The 27,845-nt window shown below is 43.9% G+C and overlaps 2 protein-coding genes across 4 annotated transcripts; one reads left to right on the top strand and one right to left on the bottom strand.

The window, feature by feature from the left end:
- Positions 1 to 15,418, top strand: LOC106572382 (semaphorin-3F). Of its 2 annotated transcripts, none has more exons than XM_014146469.3 (18): positions 1 to 383; positions 1,571 to 1,695; positions 6,481 to 6,641; positions 7,550 to 7,612; positions 7,780 to 7,899; positions 8,269 to 8,362; positions 8,497 to 8,616; positions 8,831 to 8,976; positions 9,157 to 9,271; positions 9,372 to 9,441; positions 9,649 to 9,793; positions 10,678 to 10,900; positions 10,998 to 11,086; positions 11,214 to 11,255; positions 11,457 to 11,614; positions 11,775 to 11,842; positions 11,978 to 12,105; positions 14,271 to 15,418. In XM_014146469.3, the coding sequence occupies exons 2-18, from the start codon at positions 1,590 to 1,592 to the stop codon at positions 14,679 to 14,681; spliced, it is 2,259 nt and encodes a 752-aa protein (XP_014001944.1). In that variant the 5' UTR covers positions 1 to 383; positions 1,571 to 1,589; the 3' UTR covers positions 14,682 to 15,418. The 2 variants fall into 2 exon arrangements, with proteins under 2 accessions (XP_014001944.1, XP_014001943.1); XM_014146468.3 differs by having other exon boundaries at positions 1 to 537.
- Positions 14,984 to 27,650, bottom strand: LOC106572383 (actin nucleation-promoting factor WAS). 2 transcript variants are annotated; one of them, XM_045696218.2, is made up of 11 exons: positions 27,381 to 27,650; positions 22,948 to 23,088; positions 22,636 to 22,722; positions 22,403 to 22,496; positions 18,761 to 18,796; positions 18,635 to 18,667; positions 17,215 to 17,413; positions 16,838 to 17,013; positions 16,136 to 16,677; positions 15,923 to 16,031; positions 14,984 to 15,783 (listed from the first exon to the last, which is right to left on the bottom strand). In XM_045696218.2, the coding sequence occupies exons 1-11, from the start codon at positions 27,486 to 27,488 to the stop codon at positions 15,725 to 15,727; spliced, it is 1,584 nt and encodes a 527-aa protein (XP_045552174.1). In that variant the 5' UTR covers positions 27,489 to 27,650; the 3' UTR covers positions 14,984 to 15,724. The 2 variants fall into 2 exon arrangements, with proteins under 2 accessions (XP_045552174.1, XP_014001946.2); XM_014146471.3 differs by having other exon boundaries at positions 17,215 to 17,410.
- Between the last annotated feature and the right edge of the window lie 195 nt (positions 27,651 to 27,845).

Genomic DNA, 27,845 nt, shown 5'->3' with positions numbered 1-27,845 from the left:
TGCAGTCACAGACCTTCACAGCACAGGACCCTCACGAGGAGAGGACATATGGACCTACATTAAGCTATTTACTTATTTTCGGGTGGATGAGGGCAATGGGAATAACACAACATTTGTTGGAATGATCTTTTTATAATTCTTGATCGGAAATCTATGTTATATTTTTCATGTTGTTTGGAACTAAATCGAGAGAGACGTTAGAAACTGTCTCTCTATGATATACAGAGGTATAATTTATTGGACCTTTAAGCATTAAATACTTTTTCAAACGTATTTTCGTTGTTTTCGTGTGGGACTTTTCATCTAAGGAATGTAGCGATAACATCTTATTATATGAGTTACGGGTCTCCTACACCAGCGCGTTAAAAAAGAAAAAAAAGAAGGTAGGCTACTTTGGCAAGTTTTCTCTAGACACTTTTTTTTAACATCACAAGTATTTGTTTGTTTTTTTAGTCAGTGTGTTGAGGGACCAAAGTAATTACCAAGAACGAGGGGTAGCCTACATATGGAGAGAACGTCTACTCGCTGTCTTTTGATGTGAGTTCACAGGTAACTGCGATGTTATCAGGAGCCAGTGATCGTCATGGTCATGAAATGCATTCCTGCATAATATGCGCAGTCGACTGTTCATATTTTTTCCCCCTCAAACATTTACAAGATTAAAACATTTACAAGAAAAAAAAGTGAGAAAGATTATTGTAAAATTATGTTCACAGGACACAATTTAAACCATAAATCAAACTTTTGGGCAGAGAGAAAATGGACCATGTCAAATATAACGTTAGGTTTATAATGTTAGAATAAGTGCTTTATAAACCACAGCTTAATAATTATGGCTGGGCACATATTTCAGCACTCAGGGGAAAATATCTAATTTATTTATAGTCTATGAAGTTCTATTCATGAAGTTTTATGAAGTGCTTTAAATAACTTAATTTAATTTACTCCCTTTTGTACTTTTTTTTATTCTAGCAGATGTAGAAATAGTCTGTGGCCTACTTAATACATTTGGTTCGAAAAAAATAACAGCATTTCAGGGCTCAATTGAAAAGTACACCTTTTGGGAAAGAATTTAATGGACATTATGGACACAGTTTTTAGTATTCATAATTTATACAAGATGGTCTTCAGCAAAGTACAGATACTACATAATGAATGCTGACATAAAAGTAAAACAGTTACCTGCCAACACCCCTAAACTGTCAGAAATGGTTTTCAGATGTCCAACTGTTTCTTTTGCCAGCTATGTATTTTGAAATATGCATGAGGGGTGAAATTCACTACTGGTAATGTACAGTATGGCTGTCTAGCTGTCTCCCATGCACTCACTCAGACACTTACAGGCATTCACACATTGATAAAGAGCTCTCTCTTTCTCCTTTCTTCTCTCTCTCTCTCTCTCTCTCTCTCTCTCTCTCTCTCTCTCTCTCTCACACACACACACACACACACACACACACACACACACACACACACACACACACACACACACACACACACACACACACACACACACACACACACACACACACACACACACACACACTAATGATGTGACATTCTCTTTCAGATCTTTTTCTGCCATAGATATGGCCAAGACAGCAACTCGGACCCCCCTACTCCTCCTGTTGAGTGTATGTGTTTACATCTCAGGCCTCCAACAGTCTGCTCCAAGGGTACGGCTGTCCTTCAAAGGTGAGCTACCTGACCAGAACACGCTCACAGACACACAGACACTGCTCAGCTGTCAGCTGGGATGGCTTCCAGGCCAGGTTGGTTCAGTTATTTCTTATTTGGCCTGTGGATTTCAGAAAGTCTTGTGGGTTATTGATTATTAAAGATTAGAAACATTTCCTTCATAATCTAAGAATTGGTTATTCGATCTGCTAGACTAGCGGGTGAACACTGCTCGGTAAATAGAAGTTTAGGCATTGTGTTCGAAAGTTATTTCTGTAAGTGTAACCTGGATGACGGCTTCCATCAAAATAATGCTGAAAGATTACAGTGATTACCACATGCTGTCGTCACGCCTCGGTTGACACACACACACACACGCTCGCACACGCACACACACACACGCACGCACGCACGCACGCACACGCACACGCACACGCACGCACGCACGCACGCACGCACGCACGCACACACACACACACACACACACACACACACACACACACACACACACACACACACACACACACACACACACACACACCTACCTTTTCTTGCACCACAAGGGGTGACTCACCTGAAACAACTGTAAATAAGAATTATCTGCATGATTCAGGTGTATAGAATTTCTGTTAAGGTATACCACAACATCATGACGGACGTGTTGGGAGCAAGTTGAGTCCTTTACAATCAGAGTTACATGTCTGCCTTGAGAACTTGGACTGTCATGATCTCTATTAGTCAGCATGCGTTTTGGTGTAGAAGCTTATTATCCCATGAGAAAAATGAGTATTTGAGTAGTTTCTTTAGAATAAAATGATTTAATGTTGACGTATGTGGCTCTAATATAGGGATGAGAAGATCATGTACATTGTGAATGTATTGCTGTAAAGCATAAAGGGTCCAACTTTAATACCAAGTACAACTTATAAAAGGCTTTATATGGCATACATAAAGGCTTCATAAGCACTACATAATTGCTTCACAAATCATCTATAAGTGCATGTCATAATCTATAAATGGTCTATAAACATACATAATGTGTAATGTTACATTTGACAATTCACCCTGAAGTGTGAATGGTTATGTGATCCTTTATACACCATTTAGAGTATGACATACGCTTATAGATGATCTGTGAAGAATTTATGTAGTGCTTATGAAACGTTTATGTATGCTGTATAAATCCTTTATAAGTGGGACCCTATAAAGATGTTAAAGAAGTCTGTGGTCTTTCAATTGATCCTGTTGATGAAAACTACAGCACTGAGAGTATAAGCTGTTTGCTGAATGAGATTAGTGTTAAGGGTCAGGTCTGCAAAACATTATGTTTGTTTTCAGGCTATGAAGTTAGCTCCCTTAGTTCAAGTATGTATTAGTTTACTTGGTTGCAATGTGGTAGGGAATGTCACAAAAGTTGAGCCCACACACCAATGTTTGCATAATGTTTGCTAAAAGTAAGGGTAAGCCTGTAACTGGTGGTAATATAACCAAATGGAATTATATTCAATTGCTTTGATACTGTATTGATTTGGATTGCTGTGGATGATATTAGATTTATTGTCTGCTTGCTGCAACTGTCCCACAATGACTGCAACCAATCTCTGTAAACACTGTAAAGAGCTCACTGATATTGGTAGTCATTCAAATCCACCACTAGAACCCAATCATCTTCTCCTCATTTCCAAGAATAGGCAGAACAGTGGGACGTGATCCCCTGCCATTCCAAAGATTTATTGTTCATTGTTTGCGACAGGGACTCTCTTTGTTCCATAAGGCGTTTTTTTTTTTGTCGTGGGGGGGGGGGGGGGGGGGGGGGGCATCTGACTGATTTCTAGACAGACTGGGACTGGGACTGGGTGACTGGGACTGGGACTGGGTGACTGGGACTGGGACTGGGTGACTGGGACTGGGACTAGGACTGGGACTAGGACTGGGACTAGGACTGGGTGACTGGGACTGGGACTGGGTGACTGGGACTGGGACTGGGACTGGGACTAGGACTGGGTGACTGGGACTGGGACTGGGACTGGGACTAGGACTGGGACTAGGACTGGGTGACTGGGACTGGGACTGGGTGACTGGGACTGGGACTGGGACTGGGTGACTGGGACTAGGACTGGGTGACTGGGACAGAAGGACAGAAGGACAGAAGGACAGAAAGACAGAAGGACAGGACCACTGGAGACATACCAGATCAAGATTGTTAATTATACTGAACAAAAATATAAACGCAACATGTAAAGTGTTGGTCCCATGTTTCCTGAGCTGAGATAAAAGGTCCCTGAAATGTTCCATATGCATGAAAAGCTTATTTCTCTCAAATTCTTTGCACAAATTTGTTTACATCCCTGTTAGTGAGCATTTATACTTTGCCAAGATAATCCATCCACATGACAGGTGTGGCATATCAAGAAGCTGATAAAACAGTATGATCATTAAACAGGTGCACCTTGTGCTGGGGACAATAAAAGGCCACTCTAAAATGTGCAGTTTTGTCACACAACACAATACTACAGATGTCTCAAGTTTTGAGGGAGCATGCTAACTGCAGGAATGTCCACCAGAGCTGTTGCCAAATAATTTAATGTTAATTTCTCTACCATAAGCCACCTCCAACATCGTTTTAGAGAACTTGGGAGTATGTTCAACCAGCCTCACAACCGCAGACCACTTGCAACCACACCAATCCAGGACCTCCACATCGGGCTTATTCACCTGCGGGATTGTCTGAGACCAGCCACCTGGACAGCTGATGAAACTGAGGAGTATTTCTGTCTGTAATAAAGCTCTTTTATGGGGAAGAACTCATTCTGATTAGCTGGGCCTGGCTCCCAAGTGGATGGGACTATGCTCTTCATGTTTCCTGGTTGATGGGAACTGTGTCAGAGGAAGGGACTAAATAAAGGTTATTCCAGTGACCTAGAGTATGAATATGGATTTTAGGTTGTCTTCAGCATTATGGAGACAATGATTTAAAGCCTCACTTTTCCTTACTTACACTGAGTGTACCAAACATTAAGAACACCTTTCTAATATTGAGTTGCACCCCTCCTTTTGCCCTCAGAACAGCCTCAATTTGTCAGGGCATGGACTCTACAAGGTGTTGAAAGCATTCCACAGGGATGCTGGCCCATGTTGACGACAAAGCTTCCCACAGTTGTATCAAGTTGGCTGGATGTCCTTTGGTTGGTGGACCATTCTTGATACACACGGGAAACTGTTGAGCCTGAAAAACCCAGCAGCGTTGCAGTTCTTGACACACTCAAACTGGTGCGCCTGGCACCAACTACCATACTCTGTTCAAAGGCATTTAAATATTTTGTCTTGCCTATTCATTCTCTGAATGGTACACATACATAATCCATGTCTCAGTTGTCTCAAGGCTTAAAAATCCTCCTTTAACCTGTCTCCTCCCCTTCATCTACACTGATTGAAGTGGATTTAACAGGTGGCATCAATAAGGGATCATAGCTTTCACCTGGATTCACTTGGTCAGTCTATGTCATGGAAAGAGCAGGTGTTCTTAATGTTTTGTATACTCACTGTACATTACACTAAAATGGTGTGATCTGGACATTATTCTTATGTCTTTCATGTCTGGAACTGGTTCAGCTGAATCAAATGCGGTATGATGACACATTATGTGTTGTTTATCAGATAGTGCCAACTGACGTTGTTTATGACGGAGAGGATGAGAGCAGCCATGTAGGGGCCCAGGGGTGTGGCGTTTCTAGTTTCAGCCTAGGCTGTCAGTCCACTTTTCCCCAGTGGATGAAGTGGACGGAGGTTTGCCAGAGATGCTTGTTATCCTGTGCAGATCCGATTGCGCAGCAGCTTATTTTAGCGGCACATTGACTGCATCCTGTTAACAGTATTCAGACAAACAGTCACCTCAAAGGAAGACGGCAGAGCAGTTTGATGTAAACACAGATGTCCTTACTCCGGCCAGGCTAAAACAGTATATGTGTACTTCATGCTGATGTTTGTTCACAAACCTTTGCCAAATGCCATGAGACATTTATCATTTGTTCTCCATGGGGATATCTTTGTTTTGTACGCTACTTAGTAATTACATCATAGCACTTAAATGTTTGAAAGCTATTCTACATAGGTCAGTTTTATTTCACCTTTATTTATCCAGATACCTCCTGTTAAAGTCAAGATACTTATTTTACAAGGGAGACCTGGCCAAGCGGGCAGCTCCAGTAAAAGCGGTCATTATGAGGACCTGATACGGGGAGAGGTGACGTCTCTTGTGTCTGAATGAATATTTGTAAAACTCACTCAGAGAGCGCGACACTGAAGAGACCTGATTTAAAGCATTTACTTAGAGTTCATCTGACTGCGTCCTCAGAGACCTGCAATAACAACCACAAAGTGGCACGGTACATTCAGTCAATGCCACAAACTCAATCAGAAGCTTGGAACACATAAAATATTTCATTCTTAAAAGCTTCTGGAATACATCCTGAGATAAGTTAAATTTAGTCATTCACACATTTTCTCTTACTTTGAGGATGGTGTTAGTCTATGTTCAGTAAGTGCTGCTGAGAGTGAAAAATGATGCACTTGTAGTCATTATCAGGGAAATGTCTTGTGACAGATTCAAAGAAATAAGCAGAAAGAAGTTATGGCTCCCCCTGCTGGATATTACAATTATACCATTCTCGTGCTACAGAACTTATTTTACATATGATTTACACTAAGTTTGTGTCTCTGTGTGCGTGTGTCTATGCATGTGTGCGTCTATGCGTGTGTGCGTCTATGCGTGTGTGTGCGCGGGTGGGTTTCTCTCCTCCCCAGAGTTGTTGGACACCAGAGCAGCGCGGCCCTTCTCCTTCTCCTTCAACACCAGTGATTACCGCATCCTGCTGATGGACCAGGACCAGGGGCGTCTCTACCTGGGCAGCCGGGAGTACCTGGTGGCCCTGGACATGCACAACGTCAACAAGGAGCCACTCATTGTAAGAAGAACACACATAAACACACACATAAACACAACTCTCCTTTATGAAAGTTTCATGTGGTGGTAAAATGTGGTAGTTTAATGTGGTAGTTTAATGTGGTAGTTTAATGTGGTGGTAAAATGTGGTCGTTTAATGTGGTAGTTTAATGTGGTCATTTAATGTGGTAGTTTAATGTGGTAGTAAAATGCAGTTGTTTAATGTGGTAGTTTAATGTGGTAGTAAAATGTGGTAGTTTAATGTGGTAGTAAAATGTGGTAGTTCTAATGTGGTAGTAAAATGTGGTAATTTAATGTGGTAGTAAAATGTGGTAGTTTAATGGGGTAGTAAAATGTGGTAGTTTCATGTGGAAGTTAAATGTGGTCATAAAATGTGGTAGTAAAATTTGGAAGTTAAATGTGGTAGTTTCATGTGGTAGTTTCATGTGGTAGTTTAATGTGGTAGTAAAATGTGGTAGTTTAATGTGAAATTTTAATGTGGTAGTAAAATGTGGTAGTAAAATGTGGTAGTTTAATGTGAAAGTTTAATGTGGTAGTAAAATGTGGTAGTTTAATGTGGTAATTTAATGTGGTAGTAAAATGTGGTAGTTTAATGTGGTAGTAAAATGTGGTAGTTTAATGTGGTAGTTTAATGTGGTAGTTTAATGTGGTAATTTAATGTGGTAGTTTAATGTGGTAGTAAAATGTGGTAGTTTATTGTGGTAATTTAATGTGGTAGTAAAATGTGGTAGTTTAATGTGGTAGTAAAATGTGGTAGTTTAATGTGGTAGTAAAATGTGGTAGTAAAATGTGGTAGTTTAATGTGGTAGTTTAATGTGGTAATTTAATGTGGTAGTAAAGAGACCTCAAGTAAAATGCTATTTTACTGTGTGTGGTATCATTTTTAGCTTTGTGGTCTTTCCCTGACAGATCCATTGGCCAGCCTCTGACAAGAGAAAAGGGGAGTGTCGGATGACAGGAAAAGGAGGACAGGTGAGAATAACTTGTTTTTGTGAAAGACCCCTGGCCTCTCTCCTTACAGGATGAACTAATAATGTCCCACTTTCAGGGGTCTATTTCACAGTTTTGAAAGAGATAGCCTTGTTTTTTTTCATTCAACAACAATTGATAACATTCCTATATCTGTGTACACACACCAGGGTGAGTGTGCAAATTTTGTGCGTATGATAGAGCCATGGAACCGCACCCACCTGTACACCTGTGGGACTGGAGCCTACCAACCCATCTGCACCTTCATCAACAGAGGCTGGAAGGCAGAGGTGAAAGGTTTAATATGCCCAAAATCATTCTAAAAGACATTCAACTGCAGCATATCTGTGTATATTTAGGCCCAGCAGCCCGGATTACTAAACACTCTACTACTCAAAACTAGGCCACAGATCTGAGCTCTATTTCTCTATATACTTTTGTTATTTCATTACATTTACATTTACATTTACATTTAAGTCATTTAGCAGACGCTCTTATCCAGAGCGACTTACAAAATGGTGCATTCACCTTATGATATCCAGTGGAACAACCACTTTACAATAGTGCATCTAAATCTTTTAAGGGGGGGGGGGGGGGGGGGGGGGGGGGGTTAGAAGGATTTGATCCTTATCTGGCTTTTCTGGTCCCTCTCTTTCCAGGATTATGTGTTCAGACTGGTTCCTGGATTTCTAGAATCAGGGAAGGGCAAATGTTCCTACGATCCTTTCCAGGAGAACATTGCTGCTCTTATCAGTACGTTTCACCTCACTTATGAATACACTTAGTAGACTTCCCAAAACTGAAAAGAACAGGTCCTCTCACTTTCACTTTTTCCTAACCTCTCCTCTCCACCTCTCTCCCCACCTCTCTCTCCTTCTCCTCTGCAGATGGGAATCTGTATGCAGGTGTCCATGTGGACTTCATGGGGACAGACCCAGCCCTCTTCAGGACCATGGGGGGCAGAACAGCAGTCAGAACAGAGCAGTATGACTCCAGGTGGCTCAATGGTGAGTTACAACACCTGAAAAAGAGCACCACCTTGTAAGGATGGACTCCGAAAGAGGTGTTGTTTCATGGTCCTTCTAGCCGGATACGGATGTAAGAATAAATGGCAAACTGCTGCTAATGAATTCTGAGAACAACTGCAAGTTTCTGTTTCTTTCATCACTCACACCTCTCTCTCTCTCTCTCTCTCTCTCTCTCTCTCTCTCTCTCTCTCAGAGCCTGTGTTTATTCAGATTCAACAGATACCTGACAGTGCAGAGAGGAATGATGACAAACTCTACTTCTTCTTCCGGGAGAAGAGTTTGGATGCAGGCGGAGGCTCCAGCCCCAGTGTCCTGGCCAGAGTGGGACGAGTGTGTCTGGTGAGAGTTCAAATGTTCATACTCTCCTCCAGACATAAACATATTCTGAATGGCAGTCATAGTGGATCATTTATGGCTAAATGCTTAGAGGTAAAAATGTGTATTATACCGTGATACACTTTCCTTAACTCTTTACCTTACCTTTATGTTACTTCCTTTCCTTCTCTTCCCTCATCCCAGGATGACGAAGGGGGTCAGAAGTCCCTGGTCAACAGATGGACCAGCTTCCTGAAAGCCCGCCTCATCTGCTCTGTGATCGGAGAGGATGGGGTGGAGACCTCATTCGATGAACTGAGTGAGACAGACCTCAATGAAAGATTTACTAGATCATTAGTTATTATTAGTCTATGCGTCTGAGTCTCTCATCTGCAGGAAGGTAATTTTCTGTCTTCCAGGGGATGTTTTCATCCAGCCCACGCAAGATGAAAGGAACCCTGTGATCTATGCCCTGTTCACTACTGCTGGGTAAGGTCACCATTATATCCTTCTTACATCACCTTTTATACTTCCTCTTTCTCCAGTCCCCTTCTCTCTATACCCTTCCTGCTGTCACTGCTTCATGGTTTTGTACTTTCATATAGCAGCTGTAGGTTTACCTCCTCTTTCCTCCACTTCCCTGGTTGATGCTTACTGGATTCCTCATTCTCTCTTTTTCCCTTCTTTCTCTCCCAGCTCTGTGTTCAAGGGTTCAGCAGTCTGCGTGTACTCCATGGCTGACATCCGCAATGTCTTCAATGGACCCTTCTCCCACAAACATGGTCATAACTACCAGTGGACAGTTTACACGGGCAAGATTCCCTACCCTCGCCCTGGCACAGTAGGTTTAGACCTGTTACTCATTGCAAGCAACCCATACATTACACACAAATTCAAGTGATTCTCACCTCTGTCGATTCATACAATGTATTGCTTACTCTCTCTCTCTCTCTCTCTCTCTCTCTCTCTCTCTCTCTCTCGCTCTCTCTCTCTCTCTCTTCCAGTACACTGCTCCGTCCTCCCCCTCTACTCTGTACGCCTCCAGCCCTGGCTGACCTTCTTCTGTCAACCCCTTATCTCTCGCTCTCTCTCCCTCCCACTCCCACTCCCTCCCACTCCCACTCCCACTCCCATTTACTCCCACTCCCACTCCCACTTACTCCCACTCCCACTCCCACTCCCACTTACTCCCACTCCCACTCCCACTCCCACTTACTCTCTCTCTCTCTCTCCCTCCCACTCCCACTCCCACTCCCACTCCCACTTACTCCCACTCCCACTTACTCTCTCTCTCTCTCTCCCTCCCACTCCCACTCCCACTCCCACTCCCACTTACTCCCACTCCCACTTACTCTCTCTCTCTCTCTCCCTCCCACTCCCACTCCCACTCCCACTCCCACTTACTCCCACTCCCACTTACTCCCTCTCTCTCTCTCTCTCTCTCTCTCTCTCTCTCTCTCTCTCCCAGTACACTGCTCCGTCCTCCCCCTCTACTCTGTACGCCTCCAGCCCTGGCTGACCTACTTCTGTCAACCCCTTATCTCTCGCTCTCTCTCCCTCCCACTCCCACTCCCATTTACTCCCACTTCCTCTCTCTCTCTCTCTCTCTCTCTCTCTCTCTCTCTCTCTCTCTCGCTCTCTCGCTCTCTCGCTCTCTCTCTCTCTCTCTCGCTCTCTCTCTTTCTGTTACTCAAATATATACAATCCCTCTCTTCCTCCCCCTAGTGTCCAGGAGGAACATTTACTCCAGGTATTCGTACCTCTAAGGACTTCTCAGATGAGGCAGTAAACTTTATGCGAGCCCATCCCCTCATGTACCACCCTGTGTACCCTATCCACCGTCGCCCCCTGGTGGTGAGGACTGGTGTGGACTACCGCTTCACTGCCCTAGTGGTGGACCAGGTGGACGCCGTAGACGCCCGATACGAGGTGCTCTTCCTGGGCACAGGTGAGAGGCTCTCCATCCCAGGGCAATTGGCTGACTGAAGGACTTCATTGCTTGTTTGAATTTCACATTTTGTATTTTGTCCAAATTCTTGTTCCAGATCGTGGCACTGTCCAAAAGGTCATAGTTTTACCTAAGGACCCGAGCACCATGGAGGAGCTCACCCTGGAGGAAGTGGAGGTTTTCAGGGTATGCCTATAATGATTATCCAAATATTGTTTAAGTTATAGCAAAAGTCTCCAACCACTGTCCTTGGACATTCATTCAATGGTTGTTCTCTGTAGATCCTGATGTGAGACATTACATTTAATTACAGACACGTGCTGCTGTCAAAACAATGAAGATATCATCTAAAAGGGTAATCTGAACTCTTGATTTCCTTTTATTTGTTCATGTTTTTAGGGGGTAGATCAGCTTTAATATTGCAGATAGATTGTGGCTTCTATCAACGTAAATGTCTGCATCATTTCCAATCCCCCAAACTCTCTCTTTGTTAATCAACAGGAAATACTAGAGAGATATTGTTGATACTGACCTCTTGTTTTCATTGTCACTATAGCAACAGCTGTATGTGTCATCAGAGGCGGGGCTAACCCAGGTGTCTCTCCACCGCTGTGGGGTGTACGGGAGGGCCTGCTCCGACTGCTGTCTGGCACGGGACCCTTACTGCGCCTGGGATGGGGAGAGATGCACCGCTTTCACCCCCGCCACCAAGAGGTCAGGACCACAACACACACCATCACAACACACACCACAACAAGTCATCTAGCAACTAACAGTGGAAGGGGTGTCATGATACATTATAAGTCCTCTTCACTGTGTCTGTACTTGTGAAATGTTTTCGATGAACCCTGCTCTCTCTCTCTCTGTTACCCAGGAGGAGCCGAAGGCAGGATGTGAAACATGGGGATCCACTGCGACAGTGCAGGGGCTTCAATGCCAAAGGTTAGTCAAGACACTTTAATCTTCAGAATTCAGAGTGACACACATTAAAATCATTTAATCATTTAAAAAATGTGCAAGGAACTGGCATTTAAAATAATCTCCCTCCCCTCTTCCCAACATCCTCCCCTCTTTCAGTGGAAAAGCGTCTGAGAGAGACAGTCCAATTTGGTGTGGAGGGGAGCAGTACATTTCTGGAGTGTCAGTCTCGCTCTCCTCAGGCCACAGTCAAGTGGCTCTATCAAAGGGGAGGAAGAAGGAAAGTGGTAAGGAAGAGCATACAGGTTTCTATTTTTGCTCTTTGAAAAGCAACCAGTATTATTCAAATACCAAATTCAGATCACATTTACACTGAGTATACCAAACATTAGGAACACCTTCCTAATATTGAGATGCATGCGTGAAAAACCCAGCAGCGTTGCAGTTCTTGACACAAACCGGTGTGCCTGGCACCTACTACCGTACCCCATTTAAAGGGACTTAAATATTTTGTCTTTCCCATTCACCCTCTGAATGGCACACATACACAATCCATGTCTCAATTGTCTCAATGCTTAAAAATCCTTCTTTAACCTGTCTCCTCCCCTTCATCTACACTGTGATTTAACAGATTTAAGTGACATCAATAAGGGATCATAGCTTTTCTCTGGATTCCCCTGGACAGTCTGTCATGGAAAGAGCAGGTGTTCTTAATGTTTTGTGCACTCAGTGTATATTGTAGGCTATTTTTTTGAGAGGGAAATTATATTATTTTATACTAATATAATTGCTCACAGAGAGAGATTTTTTTCTCTCAAAAAGATAGGGGTTTTTCAAAATGTTATGAGACTGGAGGGATCAAAGAGGGATCTTAGATATTAGACCATTCCTCCATATAGAATCATTCTAGATCCTTGATATCCGTCGTCTGCTCCTATGGACTGTGTGTATCAAGAATGGTCCACCTCCCAAAGGACATCCTGCCAACTTGACACAACTGTGGGCAGTGGTGAAAAAAGTACCCAATTGTCATACTTCAGTAAAAGTAAAGATACCTTCATAGAAAATGACTCAATTCAAATCGAAAGTTGCCCAATAAAATACTACTTGAGCAAAAGTCTAAAAGTATTTGGTTTTAAGTATCAAAATTAAATGTAATTGCTAAAATATGCTTAAGTATCAAAAGTAAAAGTATAAATCATTTAAAATTCCCTATATTAAGCAAACCAGACTGCACCATTTTATTGTTTTTTATTTCATTTACAGAGAGCCAGGGGCCCTATTCCAACACTCAGACATCCTTTACAAATGACGCATGTGTTTAGTGAGTCCGCCAGATCAGAGGCAGTAAGAATGACATGGGATGTTCTCTTGATAAGTGTGTGAATTGGACCATTTTCCTGTCCTGTTAAGCATTCAAAATGTAACGAGTAAAAGTTGTAAAAAATATAAATAGTAAAGTACTGTACAGATACACCAAAAAACTACTTAAGTAGTACTTTCAAGTATTTTTACTTAAGTACTTTACACAACTGACTATGGGAAGCACTGGAGTCAACATGGACCAGCATCCCTGTGGAACGCTTTCGACACCTTGTAGAGATCATGCCCCGATTAATTGAGGTTGTTCTGAAGGCAAAAGGGAGGTGCAACTCAATATTAGGAAGGTGTTCCTAATATTTTGTACACTCAGTGTATATCAACAAGTAATGGAAAATATCTATAAAGCAATAGTCAATCACTTTTGAAATACAAATGAGGCACATTTGGACCTTGTTCTCCCCCTCACTACCATAACACTCTCTCTCCCCCCTCACTACCATAACACTCTCTCTCCCCCTCACTACCATAACACTCTCTCTCCCCCTCACTACCATAACACTTTCTCTCCCCCTCACTACCATAACACTCTTCCCCTCACTACCATAACACTTTCTCTCCCCCTCACTACCATAACACTTTCTCTCCCCCTCACTACCATAACACTTTCTCTCCCCCTCACTACCATAACACTCTCTCTCCCCCTCACTACCATAACACTCTCTCCCCCCTCACTACCATAACACTTTCTTTCCCCCTCACTACCATAACACTCTCTCCCCCCTCACTACCATAACACTTTCTCTCCCCCCTCCACCTCCCCCCACCCATAACACTCTCTCCCCCTCACTACCATAACACTCTCCCCTCCTCCCCCCCTCCCCCCCACTACCATAACACTCTTCCCCTCACTACCATAACACTCTTCCCCTCACTACCATAACACTTTCTTTCCCCCTCACTACCATAACACTTTCTTTCCCCCTCACTACCATAACACTTTCTCTCCCCCTCACTACCATAACACTCTCTCTCCCCCCTCACTACCATAACACTCTCTCTCCCCCTCACTACCATAACACTCTCTCTCCCCCTCACTACCATAACACTCTCTCTCCCCCCTACCCCTCAGCTCAACCGGGACAGAGAGTATCTGAAGACACCCCAGGGAATCCTTCTGAAGTCTCTCAGCCAATCAGACGCCGGTCTGTACCATTGCCTGGCCACGGAGAACAACTTCAAACACACGGTGGCCCGTGTGGCGCTGCGCATCCTGGACCGAGACATCGTGGTGGCCCTCACCTCCCCTGACGATGACCCCATGACCTCCAACAGCCCTCCCAACGGGCGGGGGGGACAACATGGCGCCCAGCAGCTGAAGCACCCCCCAACCCTCCCTCTCACAGACACCCCATCCCAGCCAGAAATCAAGTTGATCCACCAGTACTGTCAGTCTTACTGGGAGCAGCTAGGGCTCAAGCAGCAGAAGCCCAAACGCACCTCCAGGAGACACACAGAGAGCCAGGAGACCCAAGGCGGATAGAGGACTGGCCCTCTCCAACACTAGCCAGCCAGGAGACAAACAGAGAGCCAGGAGACACACGGCAGATAGAGGACTGGACCTCTCCAACACTAGCCAGCCAGGAGACTCCATATGAGATCTAGAGATCCATGTTTGACACCAAACATGAGCTTCATCTCCCTTTGTATGGTGGTAGTGACACCCTCACACAACCCAGTATCTCAGTATAGAAATGTAATATATTGATATGTGTATATATCATATGATAATAATAGATCCATGGTTTATTCATGTATAATAATTATGATATCAAAGAAAAAACGTTTGTCTTTGCATTCTTTATTCAGTTTGGAAATGTGTACATTTCATTGTTCAACGTTGAGAGATAATAATTGTATGGTATGATGTATGTATTTGTCTACTAAAACCATATGTGATGTTGTAATTGTGGTGACTCTTGTGCTCTCTAACGCCTTTGTGACCTATGTTTGTTTATATTTGCACAAAACAGACAATATCTACATGTAGAAGATTACGACGGGAAATCATATGTGTGCATAATATTAGTTGTAATACTACATTCCAGTAATATCAAATATTTGAATGGAAACAGGTAGAAAGAAGACTGTGTGTAGAAGACCTCACCATCTTTTATGATGATATTGAGCAACATACTGTAATGTAATGTACGTACTCAGCATGAGTCCTACACTGGAAACGTTGAAACGACAGATATAAAGATATGTTATCCCATCTAACCTTCTCTGTCTTACGTTCTGCTGATTTATTTAACCTTTGGGCCTTTCACACAATCCTTATCTGTAGCATTCTTCAGGTGTACATTTTCCATGTGTAAGGGCTAGATTCAATCCATAGCGCTGAAGATCCGCACTACGGCGCAATTGAAATTTAAAGGCATCGTTCCGGCATTCATGGTAAGATAAAAATCTGTGGTAGAGCATGGATCTTCAGCGCTGCAGACTGAATCTAGGCCTAAATCTAACTGGATCAACCTGACTTCCGTGGTTACAGAGTGGAAAATAATACAGTACGGAATGCACTTATCAGTCGTCCCATTCATCATCATCTTCATCATCATACCCTCCTTCATCTTCACCTTCATCTGAAACAGAAGACAGGAATGAATATCTGTTATGCAGAGATTTATTTTAAGATTGAAGAGGACAAGCCACAATGTATTTGTTTTAATTTACACATTTGTAGAATGAATGAATGAAAGATTAGGATGAGAAGGTGCTCACCAGAGGAGTGAATGACTTTACTCCTCTTCTGCATGACCATCATCAGAGCTCCTACGATACCCTCTGAGTCTTCCTGGGCAGGCGGAGGTGGCTCAGGACTGTCTGTGACCTGGGACACACAAAGGTCAAAGGTCAATGATTATGTAAACTGAAATATGTAGAATTCAATCTCACTGACAAAGATCATTTTGTATTTGAACAAGTTGGGTTTACGTTTTTGAGCTTCCTTCCCAGGCGGATCTGGTCCAACAGAGCTCCTCTTCCACCTCCACCTCCACCTCCACCTCCACCTCCATCTCCTCCTGAAGATGCAGGAGCAGGTGGTGGGGGACCTTTACAGGGGGGAGGAGGAGGAGGAAAGTCTCCAGAGCTCTGGGCTGGGGGAGGCGGGGGAGGAGGAGGTGGAGGAGGCGCTGGGCCTCCTCGACTGGGGGCTGATGGAGCAAGAGGAGGAGGTGCAGGCATGGAGCGCTGGTGACCAGGGGGAGGGGGAGGTGGAAGAGAACTATGGGACACAGAGGGTGGAGGGGGTGGGAATCCACCTCGGCCGCCTAACGGGGGTGGAGGTGGCAGGGCTCCACGTGAAGGAGGGAGCTGGGAGGGGGGCGGGCCACGCCCTGGCTGTCCTGGGACAGGGGGCAGGGGGCCAGAGCGACCTCCCCGTGGAGGAGGAGGGGCAGGAGGGGAGGAACAGCTCCCTGGTACTGGGGGGAGAGGACCCTGCCTACCAGGCGGAGGGTGAGGAGGCCCAGGACCTATATGCAATGGGATGAAATAGTTTGATTTACATTTAGTAATAAAATTGTATAACAAAGTACACCAGAACAGTAGCCTACAGTGAAGTACAGTTCAATTCATCCACTGAAGTGATGATGAACTTTAGACCAGTAGACAGACACTCAGAATGACACTCACCAGTGTTCATGGCCTTTTTGACGGCCTCCATGCCGCCTGAGTTCTCAATGACTTGTTGGATGAGTTGGGAGGTCTCCTCATCCTTCAACTCAGCCTCACTGATCCCAGCACAGGACAGCAGCTTCTTCAGGTCAGGGTCCAGGTTGTTGGGGTCCCAGCCCACATGACTCACGTGTCTGAGGAGGGGAGGAGAGAGAGGAAGAGGAAAATACACCTGAATGAGTGGCACGCTTGGATACAATCCTGGATTTGTAAATTAAACAAATTGAGGACAAACAATTTTATGACAAGGTGCCATGTAGTTACATGTGTTGTGATAGATTATGAAGACTTTATTTAACTGCCTGCTTATATGTGTGGGCTTAGTATCCACTCACTTGAACCCACTGGGTGCTCCTATGTCTGCTTTGGAGAGTTTACTGCTCTTCTTCTTGTCCTTTTTCTTGTCCTTCTTTCCCTTACTGACAAAGGCAGGGGCAGGCACAGGTGTGACGGAGCGGTAGCGTGAAGCCTGGATGTCTGGGTTCTGGATGTCCATGGTGGCCATGGAGGGAGAAATGGGACTGCCAGGACCTGCTTTACAATGGAAGTGTACATGTATAAGTCACAGTATATGTCTCTCGTGGGTAAAGATATCTTGTCAGAGATGTGTAATATATATGTTTACAGTTTAGATATTGGGTCAGTTAGTTATTGTGCCTGAGGTATATATACACTACCGTTCAAAAGTTTGGGGTCACTTAGAAATGTCCTTGTTTTTGAAAGAAAAGCACATTTTTGTTCATTAAAATAACATCAAATTGATCAGAAATACAGTGTAGACATTGTTAATGTTGTGAATGACTATTGTAGCTGGAAACGGCAGACTTTTTATGGAATATCTACATAGGCGTACAGAGGCCCATTATCAGCAACCATCACTCCTCTGTTTCAATGGCACGTTATGTTAGCTAATCTAAGTTTGTCATTTTAAAAGGCAAATTGATTACTAGAAAAAACTTTTGCAATTATGTTAACACAGCTGAAAGTTGTTGTGCTGATTAATGAAGCAATAAAACTGGCCTTCTTTAGACTAGTTGAGTATCTGGAGCATCAGCATTTGTGGGTTCGATTACAGGTTCAAAATGGCCAGAAACAAAGACCTTTATTCTGAAACTCATCAGTCTATTCTTGTTCTGAGAAATGAAGACTATTCCATGCGAGAAATTGGCAAGAAACTGAAGATCTCGTACAACGCTGTGTACGACTCCCTTCACAGAACAGCGCAAACTGGCTCTAACCAGAAGAGAAAGAGGAGTGGGAGGCCCCGGTGCACAACTGAGCAAGAGGACAAGTACATTAGAGTGTCTAGTTTGAGAAACAGACACCTCACAAGTCCTCAACTGGCAGCTTCATTAAATAGTACCCGCAGCTACAATAGTCATTTACAACATTAACAATGTCTACACTGTATTTCTGATCAATTTGATGTTATTTTCTTAAAAAAAAATAAACATTTCTAAGTGACCCCAAACTTTTGAACGGTATATATTTAGTCATTTTTCTATTTAACCTTTATTTAAGTCAGTTAAGATCAAATTATTATTCACAATGACGGCCTACACCAGCCAAACCCTAACCAGGATAAGGCAATTGTGCGCCGCACTATGGGACTCCCCATCACAGCCAGTTGTGATACAGGCTGGAAACGAACCACGGTCTGTAGTGATGCCTCTAGCACAGCGATACAGTGTGTTAGACCGCTGCGCCACTTGGGAGCCCAGGTATAACACATACAATGGAATGAGGGATACTCACCTTTACCAGGAAGTGGAGGTAGTCCCGCTCTGTCTGTAAGTAAAACACACAGAATTAGATCAGGGAGAATACGAGGGTTATTTTGGGATTACTTCAGATAAGGGCCTCAGTGTAAATCAGTCTTACCACTGGAAGGCAGGGGGCGATGTTTCTTCTCTGACACTGTGAGAGAGAAGGAAGGAGGAACAAGGGGATGCCAGTTGAGATCATATCTACTCATCTTCACCACAACCTTTTCTTTGAAATGCCAAAGCTACCCTCCATGGAACCGCACATTACAATATCTGTTATGTTTTCCAGTGTCAGATATACACCGCTCCAAAAAATAAAGGGAACACTAAAACAACACAATGTAACTCCAAGTCAATCACACTTCTGTGAAATCAAACTGTCCACTTAGGAAGCAACACTGATTGACAATAAATTTCACATGCTGTTGTGCAAATGGAATAGACAACAGGTGTAAATGATAGGCAATTAGCAAGACACCCCCAATAAAGGAGTGGTTCTGCAGGTGGTGACCACAGACCACTTCTCAGTTCCTATGCTTCCTGGCTGATGTTTTGGTCACTTTTGAATGCTGGCGGTGCTTTCACTCTAATGGTAGCATGAGACGGAGTCTACAACCCACACAAGTGGCTCAGGTAGTGCAGCTCATCCAGGATGGCACATCAATGCGAGCTGTGGCAAGAAGGTTTGCTGTGTCTGTCAGCGTAGTGTCCAGAGCATGGAGGCGCTACCAGGAGACAGGCCAGTACATCAGGAGACGTGGAGGAGGCCGTAGGAAGGCAACAACCCAGCAGCAGGACCGCTACCTCCGCCTTTGTGCAAGGAGGAGCAGGAGGAGCACTGCCAGAGCCCTGCAAAACGATCTCCAGCAGGCCACAAATGTGCATGTGTCTGACAAACGGTCAGAAACAGACTCCATGAGGGTGGTATGAGGGCCCGACGTCCACAGGTGGGGGTTGCGCTTACAGCCCAACACCGTGCAGGACATTTGGCATTTGCCAGAAAACACCAAGAGTGGCAAATTCGCCACTGGCGCCCTGTGCTCTTCACAGATGAAAGCAGGTTCACACTGAGCACATGTGACAGACGTGACAGAGTCTGGAGACGCCGTGGAGAACGTTCTGCTGCCTGCAACATCCTCCAGCATGACCGGTTTGGCGGTGGGTCAGTCATGGTGTGGGGTGGCATTTCTTTGGGGGGCCGCACAGCCCTCCATGTGCTCGCCAGAGGTAGCCTGACTGCCATGAGGTACCGAGATGAGATCCTCAGACCCCTTGTGAGACCATATGCTGGTGCGGTTGGCCCTGGGTTCCTCCTAATGCAAGACAATGCTAGACCTCATGTGGCTGGAGTGTGTCAGCAGTTCCTGCAAGAGGAAGGCATTGATGCTATGGACTGGCCGCCCGTTCCCCAGACCTGAATCCAATTGAGCACATCTGGGACATCATGTCTCGCTCCATCCACCAACGCCACGTTGCACCACAGACTGTCCAGGAGTTGGCGGATGCTTTAGTCCAGGTCTGGGAGGAGATCCCTCAGGAGACCATCCGCCACCTCATCAGGAGCATGCCCAGGCGTTGTAGGGAGGTCATACAGGCACATGGAGGCCACACACACTACTGAGCCTCATTTTGACTTGTTTTAAGGACATTACATCAAAGTTGGATCAGCCTGTAGTGTGGTTTTCCACTTTAATTTTGAGTGTGACTCCAAATCCAGACCTCCATGGGTTGATAAATTGGATTTCCATTGATTATTTTTGTGTGATTGTGTTGTCAGCACATTCAACTATGTAAAGAAAAAAGTATTTAATAAGATTATTTCATTCATTCAGATCTAGGAAGTGTTATTTTAGTGTTCCGTTTATTTTTTTGAGCAGTGCATTAGGAAACTATTCAGACCCCTTCATTTTTTCCACATTTTGTTACGTTACAGCTTCATTCTAAAATTGATGAAATACTTTTTTTCCCTCATCAATCTGCACACAATACCCCATTAGTTCAAATACAGTGCATTAGGAAAGTATTCAGACCCCTTCATTTTTCCCACATTTTGTTACGTTACAGCTTCATTCTAAAATTGATGAAATACTTTTTGTCCCTCATCAATCTGCACACAATACCCCATAATGACAAAGTGAAAACAGGTTTTTTGAAATTATTTACATAAGTATTCAGACCCTTTGCTATGAGACTCAAAATTGAGCTCAGGTGCATCCTGTTTCTATTGATCATCCTTGAGATATTTCAACAACTTGATTGGAGTCCACCTGTGGTAAATTCAATTGATTGGACATAATTTGGAAAGGCACACAGTTGAAAGTGCATGTCAGAGCAGAAACCAAGCCATGAGGTCGAATCAATTGTCTATAGAGCTCTGAGACAGGACTGTGTCGAGGCACAGATTTGGGGAAGGGTAGCAAAAAATGTCTACAGCATTGAAGGTCCCCAAGAACACAGTGGCGTCCATCATTCTTAAATGGAAGAAGTTTGGAACCATCAAGACTCTTCCTAGAGCTGGCTGCCCGGCCAAACTGAGCAATCGGGGGAGAAAGGCCTTGGTCAGTGAGGTGACCAAGAACCTGATGGTCACTCCAGAGCTCCTCTGTAGAGATGGGAGAACCTTCCAGAAGGACAACCATCTCTGAAGCACTCCACCAATCAGGCCTTTATGATAGAGTGGCTAGACGGAAGGCACGTGACAGCCCGCTTGGAGTTTGCCAAAAGGCACCTGAAGGACTCTTAGACCATGAGAAACAAGATTCTCTAGTCTGATGAAACCAAGATTGAACTCTTTGGCCTGAATGCCAAGCGTCACGTCTGGAGGAAACCAGGCACCGCTCATCACTTGGCCAATGCCATCCCTACGGTGAAGCATGGTTTTGGCAGCATCATGCTGTAGGAATGTTTTTCAGCGGCAGGGACTGGGAGACTAGTCAGGATCAAGGGAATAATAAACGGAACAAAGTACAGAGAGATCCTTGATTAATACCTGCTCCAGAACGCTCAGGATCTCAGACTAGGGCGAAGGTTCACCTTCCAAAAGGACAACGCTAATCACACAGCCAAGACAATGCAGGAGTGGCTTCGGGACAAGTCTCTGAATGTCCTTGTGTAGCCCAGCCAGAGCATAAAAATGGAGAGACCTGAAAATAGCTGTGCAGCGACACTCCTCATCTAACCTGACAGCGCTTGAGAGGATCTGCAGAGAAGAATGGGAGAAACTCCCCAAATACAGGTGTGCCAAGCTTGTCGCGTCATACCCAATAAGACCCAAGACTGTAATCGCTGCCAAAGGTGCTTCAAAAATGTACTGAGTGAAGGGTCTGAATACTTATGTAAATGTATATTTCATTATTTTCGAAAAACCTGTTTTTGCGTTGTCACTATGGGGTGTAGGTCGATGAGGAAAAAAATATATTTAATCAATTTTAGAGTAAGGCTGTAACGTAAAATTTTGGGGAAAAAGTCAAGAGGTCTAAATACTTTCCGAATGTATGACTGTATGACTCAAATACAAACATCACCCCACTGGGCACACACTGGTTGAATCAACGTTGTTTACACATAATTTCAATGAAATTACATTGAACTAACATGGAATAGACGTTGAATTGACGTCTGTGCCCAGTGGGACAGTTCACCAGTAACCAACATGGAGGACATAGTAGCCTAATATACAGTCTGATGTCATGTCAATCCTATACCAAAAAACTCAACACAATTTTCTGTCTTCCAGTCTATAACAAATGACCCTGACCTTGACGGTTTCTCTGGTTGATCTTCTCATCAACTGCACTAAGGAAGATTTCAGCCTCCTGTTCATCTGCAAAGTTCAGCCCCACTTGGCAGTCCTGCATTGGATTGGAGAGAAACATTTGGATAGGCTCATGAAAAGACAAAAGTAAAATCACTCATCTTAGGATTTACAGTCAAGCCATCATCATGAGTATCCAGGGCATATTAATGTAGGGGAAGATTAAGTTTGCTTACATCTGCAGCGAAGGTATGGAAGAATGGCTGGGCACAGTGGTAGACCATTTGGTTATAGAGCTCCTGCTCCCAGATCAGCTGTCCTTTCTGGGAAAAGCCAACTGTTAATATAACTGAAAGGCCAACACTCCTTCAACTCATATCTTGATGGGAAACTTCTCAACAGTGGATCAACAAATGGTCCTTTTCTAGGCTGGGTTACTGTATACGCATTTTGTGACATCTGTTGACGTAAAAATGGCTTTATAACTACATTTGATTGATTGATTAATATTTTCCATCTTTGTGACTGACAGTGTATGTTCCTGTTACCTTGACATCGAAGAGGCGTATGAAGTAGGAACGACGATGGTTGTCCTTGACGAAGCAGGCCACCCCAGTTTGCTGCAGGCTCCAGCAGGTGGGACTGTGGGGCAGGGCCATGTACAGCTGTGCTACGGTAGTGGCCAGGGACTACACACACACACACACACACACACACACACACACACACACACACACGCGCACACGCAGGATATTTAATTATAATGAACATAAATATAAACGCAACATGCAACAATTTCAGAGATTTTACTGAGTTACAGTTCTTACATAAGGAAATCAGTCAATTGAAATAAATTCATTAAGCCCTAATCTGTGGATTTCACATGACTAGGAATACAGGTATGCATCTGTTGGTGACAGATACCATGGATCAGAAAACCAGTCAGTATCTGAAGTGTCCACAATTTGCCTCATGCAGAGCGATACATCTCCTTCGCATAGAGTTGATCAGGCTGTTGATTGTGGCCTGTGGAATGTTGTCCCACTCCTCTTCAATGGCTGTGCGAAGTTTCTGGATATTGGCAGAACTGCAACATGCTGTCATACCCGTTGATCCAGAGCATCCCAAACATGCTCAATGGAGGACATGTCTGGTGAGTATGCAGGCCTGGAAGAACTGGGACATTTTCAGCTTCCAGGAATTGTGTACAGATCCTTGCGACATGGGGCTGTGCATTATCATGCTGAAACATGAGGTGATGGCGGCGGATGAATGGCATGAAAATAGGCCTCAGATCTCATCACGGTATCTCTGTGCATTCAAATTGCCATTGATAAAACGCAATTGTGTTTGTTGTCCGTAGCTTATGCCTGCCCGTACCGTAACCCCACCGCCACCATGGGGCACTCTGTTCACAACGTTGACATCAGCAAACCACGTACCCTCACAACGCCATACACGCGGTTGGATGTACTGCCAAATTCTCGAAAACAACGTTGGAGGTGGCTTATGGTTGATAATTAACATTAAATTCTCTGGCAACAGCTCTGGTGGACATTCCTGCAGTCAGCATGCCAATTGCACGCTCACGTCTGTGGCATTGTGTTGTGTGACAAAACTACATATTTTAGAGTGGCCTTTTATTGTCCCTAGCACAAGGTGCACCTGTGTAATAATCATGCTGTTTAATCAGCTTCTTGATATGCCACCAACGGATGGATTATGGATCAGATGGATGGATTATCTTGGCAAAGTAGAAATGCTCACCAACGGATGCAAACAAAAATGCTGAGAACATTTGAAAGAAATAAGCTTTTTGTGCATATGGAACATTTCTGGGAACTTTTATTCCAGTTCATGAAACATGGGACCAACACTTGACAGGTGGCTTTTATATTTTTGTTCAGTATAGTTTATATGTATGTTAGCTCTAGATAGGTGCACATCAGAAAAGTGCAAACTCTATACAAGTGAATTCAAATACATACTTGTTCTACTTACTGTAGATAGTGTGTATGTGTGCTCTGGTTAAGTACGAACATTTAGGACAATCGGAAGTCTTTGCATTTATCCGGAATCGACTGTACCAGTCCAACGAAAAGTGTCTGACATCTGTCAGACCTAAGTTACCTGTGATTAGTGCTTTAAGCAGCTGGTACTCACTGGTTTGGAAAGTTCTTGGGTAGTTTTCATAGCAAAGACCTGCCCCCAATAATGACATCACATTCTCTGTGGTAGGAATAATATTTTGTTAGACTTGTCAGCTACCACTGCAGGCTTAGGCCTACCTCAGAAACCAGGAAGTTGGTATGTCAAAAGAAAGCAGACTGCACATACACTGAGCATACAAAACATTAAGAACACCTTTCTAATGCCCTCAGAACATCCTAAATGTGCCAGGGCATGGACTCTACAAGGTGTCAAAAGCATTCCACAGGGATGTTGGCCCATGTTGACTCCAATGCTTCCCACAGTTGTGTCAAGTTGGCTGGATGTCCTTATGTTGGTGGACCATTCTTGATACACACAGGGAACTGTTGAGAGTGAAAAACCCGGCAGCATTGCAGTTCTTTACACAAACCGGTGTGCCTGACACCAACTACCATACCCCGTTCAAAGGCACTTAAAACTTTTGTCTTGCCCATTCACCCTCTGAATGGCACACATACACAATCCATGTCTCAATTGTCTCAAGGCTTAAAAGTCATTCTTTAACCTGTTTCCTCCCCTTTACCTACACTGATTGAAATTAATTTAACAAGTGACATCAATAAGGGATCATAGCTTTCACCTGGTCAGTCTGTCATGGAGCAGGTGTTCTCAGTGGTGGAAAAAGTACCCCATTTTCATACTTGAGTAAAAGTAAAATACCGAAAATGACAAGTAAAAGTGAAAGTCACCGAGTGAAATACTACTTGAGTAAAAGTCTAAAAGTATTTGGTTTTAAATGTACTTAAGTATCATAAGTAAAAGTATAAATCACTTAAAATGTCTTATTTTAAGCAAACAGGATGCCACGATTTTGTTGTTTTTTACATTGACAGATAGCCAGGGGCACAGTTCAACACTCAGGCACAATTTACAAACAAAGCATTTGTGTTTAGTGAGACTGCCAGATCAGAGACAGTAGGGATGACCGGGGATGTTCTCTTGATAAGTGTGTGAATTAGACACTTTTCCTGTCCAGCTAAGCATTTAAAATGTACTTTTGGGTGTCAGGGAAAACGTAAGGAGTAAAAAGTACATTATTTTATTTTGGAACGTAGTGGAGTAAAAGTAAAAGTTGTCAAAAATATAAATAGTAAAGTAAAATACAGATACCCATAAAAGCTACTTAAGTGGTACTTAAAAATATTTTTGCTTTGGGGCTCTCGAGTGGCGCAGCGGTCTAAGGCACTGCATCTCAGTGATAGAGGTGTCACTACAGACCCCCTGGCTTGAATCCAGGCTGTATCACACCTGGTCATGATTGGGAGTCCCTTAGGGTGGTGCACAATTGCCCAGCGTCGTCCGGGTTTGGCTGGTGTAGGCCGTCATACTAAATAAGAATTTGTTCTTAACTGACTTGCCTAGTTAAATAAAGGTAAAAATAAAACACTTTACACCACTGGGTGTTCTTAATGTTTTGTACACACAGTGTACAAACTGCTGCCTCTAATTCTGTTACCAGAGGAAGTGGTTACACCACAATTTCCTGTCATTCACTCATGCCCGTTTAAAAGTCATTGTGTAGAGACTCTTGGTGTACATGCAAAATGTTTAATTGTTTGAATTTCTAACAATAGGTATTACTTTTAAAGTTGCCAAATATCTAGATTACATCAAATGAAATTGCCATGCACTAAATAAAACACATCAGAGCCACAGTTGAAGGGGTTAACATAAATTTGCCCAATCATATCTTACTGTGTACATGGACCTTGTTAATAAAAGGCTATATTTAAAACACAGAATATGCCAGAATAACCTTTATTTAGTTGGTTGCTATTTAACACTTAGACATGTGCTAGTACCTCACCAACCTGCCTAAAATACACCTACATACCAAACAGCCACACACCATCCAACCAGGTCTCCTACATACCAAACAGCCACACACCATCCAACCAGGTCTCCTACATTCCAAACGGCCACACACCATCCAACCAGGTCTCCTACATACCAACAGCCACACACCATCCAACCAGGTCTCCTACATACCAAACGGCCACACACCATCCAACCAGGTCTACTACATACCAAACAGCCAAACACCATCCAACCAGGTCTCCTACATACCAAACGGCCACACACCATCCAACCAGGTCTCCTACATACCAAACAGCCACACACCATTCAACAGGTCTCCTACATACCAAACAGCCACACACCATCCAACCAGGTCTCCTACATACCAAACAGCCACACACCATCCAACCAGGTCTCCTACATACCAAACAGCCACACACCATCCAACCAGGTCTCCTACATACCAAACAGCCACACACCATCCAACCAGGTCTCCTACATACCAAACAGCCAAACACCATCCAACCAGGTCTCCTACATACCAAACAGCCACACACCATCCAACCAGGTCTCCTACATACCAAACAGCCAAACACCATCCACCAGGTCTCCTACATACCAAACAGCCACACACCATCCAACCAGGTCTCCTACATACCAAACAGCCACACACCATCCAACCAGGTCTCCTACATACCAAACAGCCAAACGCCATCCAACCAGGTCTCCTACATACCAAACAGCCACACACCATCCAACCAGGTCTCCTACATACCAAACAGCCACACACCATCCAACCAGGTCTCCTACATACCAAACAGCCACACACCATCCAACCAGGTCTCCTCCATGCCAAACATCAACCAGATACTTTCCTACATAGGCCTACCAAGTACCTACCAACCAAACACCAAGTCTCCTAGTATACATACCAACCATCCCCTCTCCTCCCTCATCCCCAGGAAAGACTTACAGCACACCTCCTCCCCAGCAGGTCTTCCAGCCTCTCATTCTCCTGTGGGCTCAGCAGAGAGCTGGGACTGTACTCCTGAACTCCTTTAGACTTAGATCCCCGACTCATAGTCCCCTCTCAGAATATCTACTTAGTATCAAAACTGAGCTGAGCATTGACGTACGTGCCTGTCTGTCCTCTTCCTCAAACAGGCACTGACTGTTAGAATAACAAGTTGAAATGGTGCAGATGGTTTCTCTTCTGCCTTCTGCAATGTGTTACATGCACACCAAGATTCAGAGCAGGAAATGGACAACCACAATTTTTTCCCCCTTTCTTTCGCTCATAATGCTGATCATGGTTGAGTAGTGTTATTTATATTTCATGGTCTGACTATGGAGTCTTAAGTTTTAGTCATTGTTTCATTGCTAAAAATGGCAAACTCTTCTCAGGTACTGAATTTACGCTAGTCAGAATATTCAGTGG

The sequence above is a fragment of the Salmo salar genome, chromosome 15, assembly GCF_965601325.2.
Source record: "Salmo salar chromosome 15, fSalSal1, whole genome shotgun sequence".
Taxonomy (NCBI): domain Eukaryota; kingdom Metazoa; phylum Chordata; class Actinopteri; order Salmoniformes; family Salmonidae; genus Salmo; species Salmo salar.
This window is presented reverse-complemented; position numbering and strand designations above follow the sequence as displayed.

Bases quoted from the DNA above. Each gene is read 5' to 3' on its own strand.
- LOC106572382 (XM_014146468.3), top strand. From the start codon at position 506: ATGGAGAGAACGTCTACTCGCTGTCTTTTGAT. The intron at 538-1,570 runs GTGAGTTCACAG...ATTCTCTTTCAG, and splicing joins TCTACTCGCTGTCTTTTGAT to ATCTTTTTCTGCCATAGATA. The intron at 9,272-9,371 runs GTGAGACAGACC...TCTGTCTTCCAG, and splicing joins GACCTCATTCGATGAACTGA to GGGATGTTTTCATCCAGCCC.
- LOC106572383 (XM_045696218.2), bottom strand. From the start codon at position 27,488: ATGAGTCGGGGATCTAAGTCTAAAGGAGTTCAGGAGTACAGTCCCAGC. The intron at 17,414-18,634 runs GTGAGTATCCCT...TCCATTGTAAAG, and splicing joins ACCTCCACTTCCTGGTAAAG to CAGGTCCTGGCAGTCCCATT. The intron at 16,032-16,135 runs GTAAACCCAACT...TGTGTGTCCCAG, and splicing joins TGGGAAGGAAGCTCAAAAAC to GTCACAGACAGTCCTGAGCC.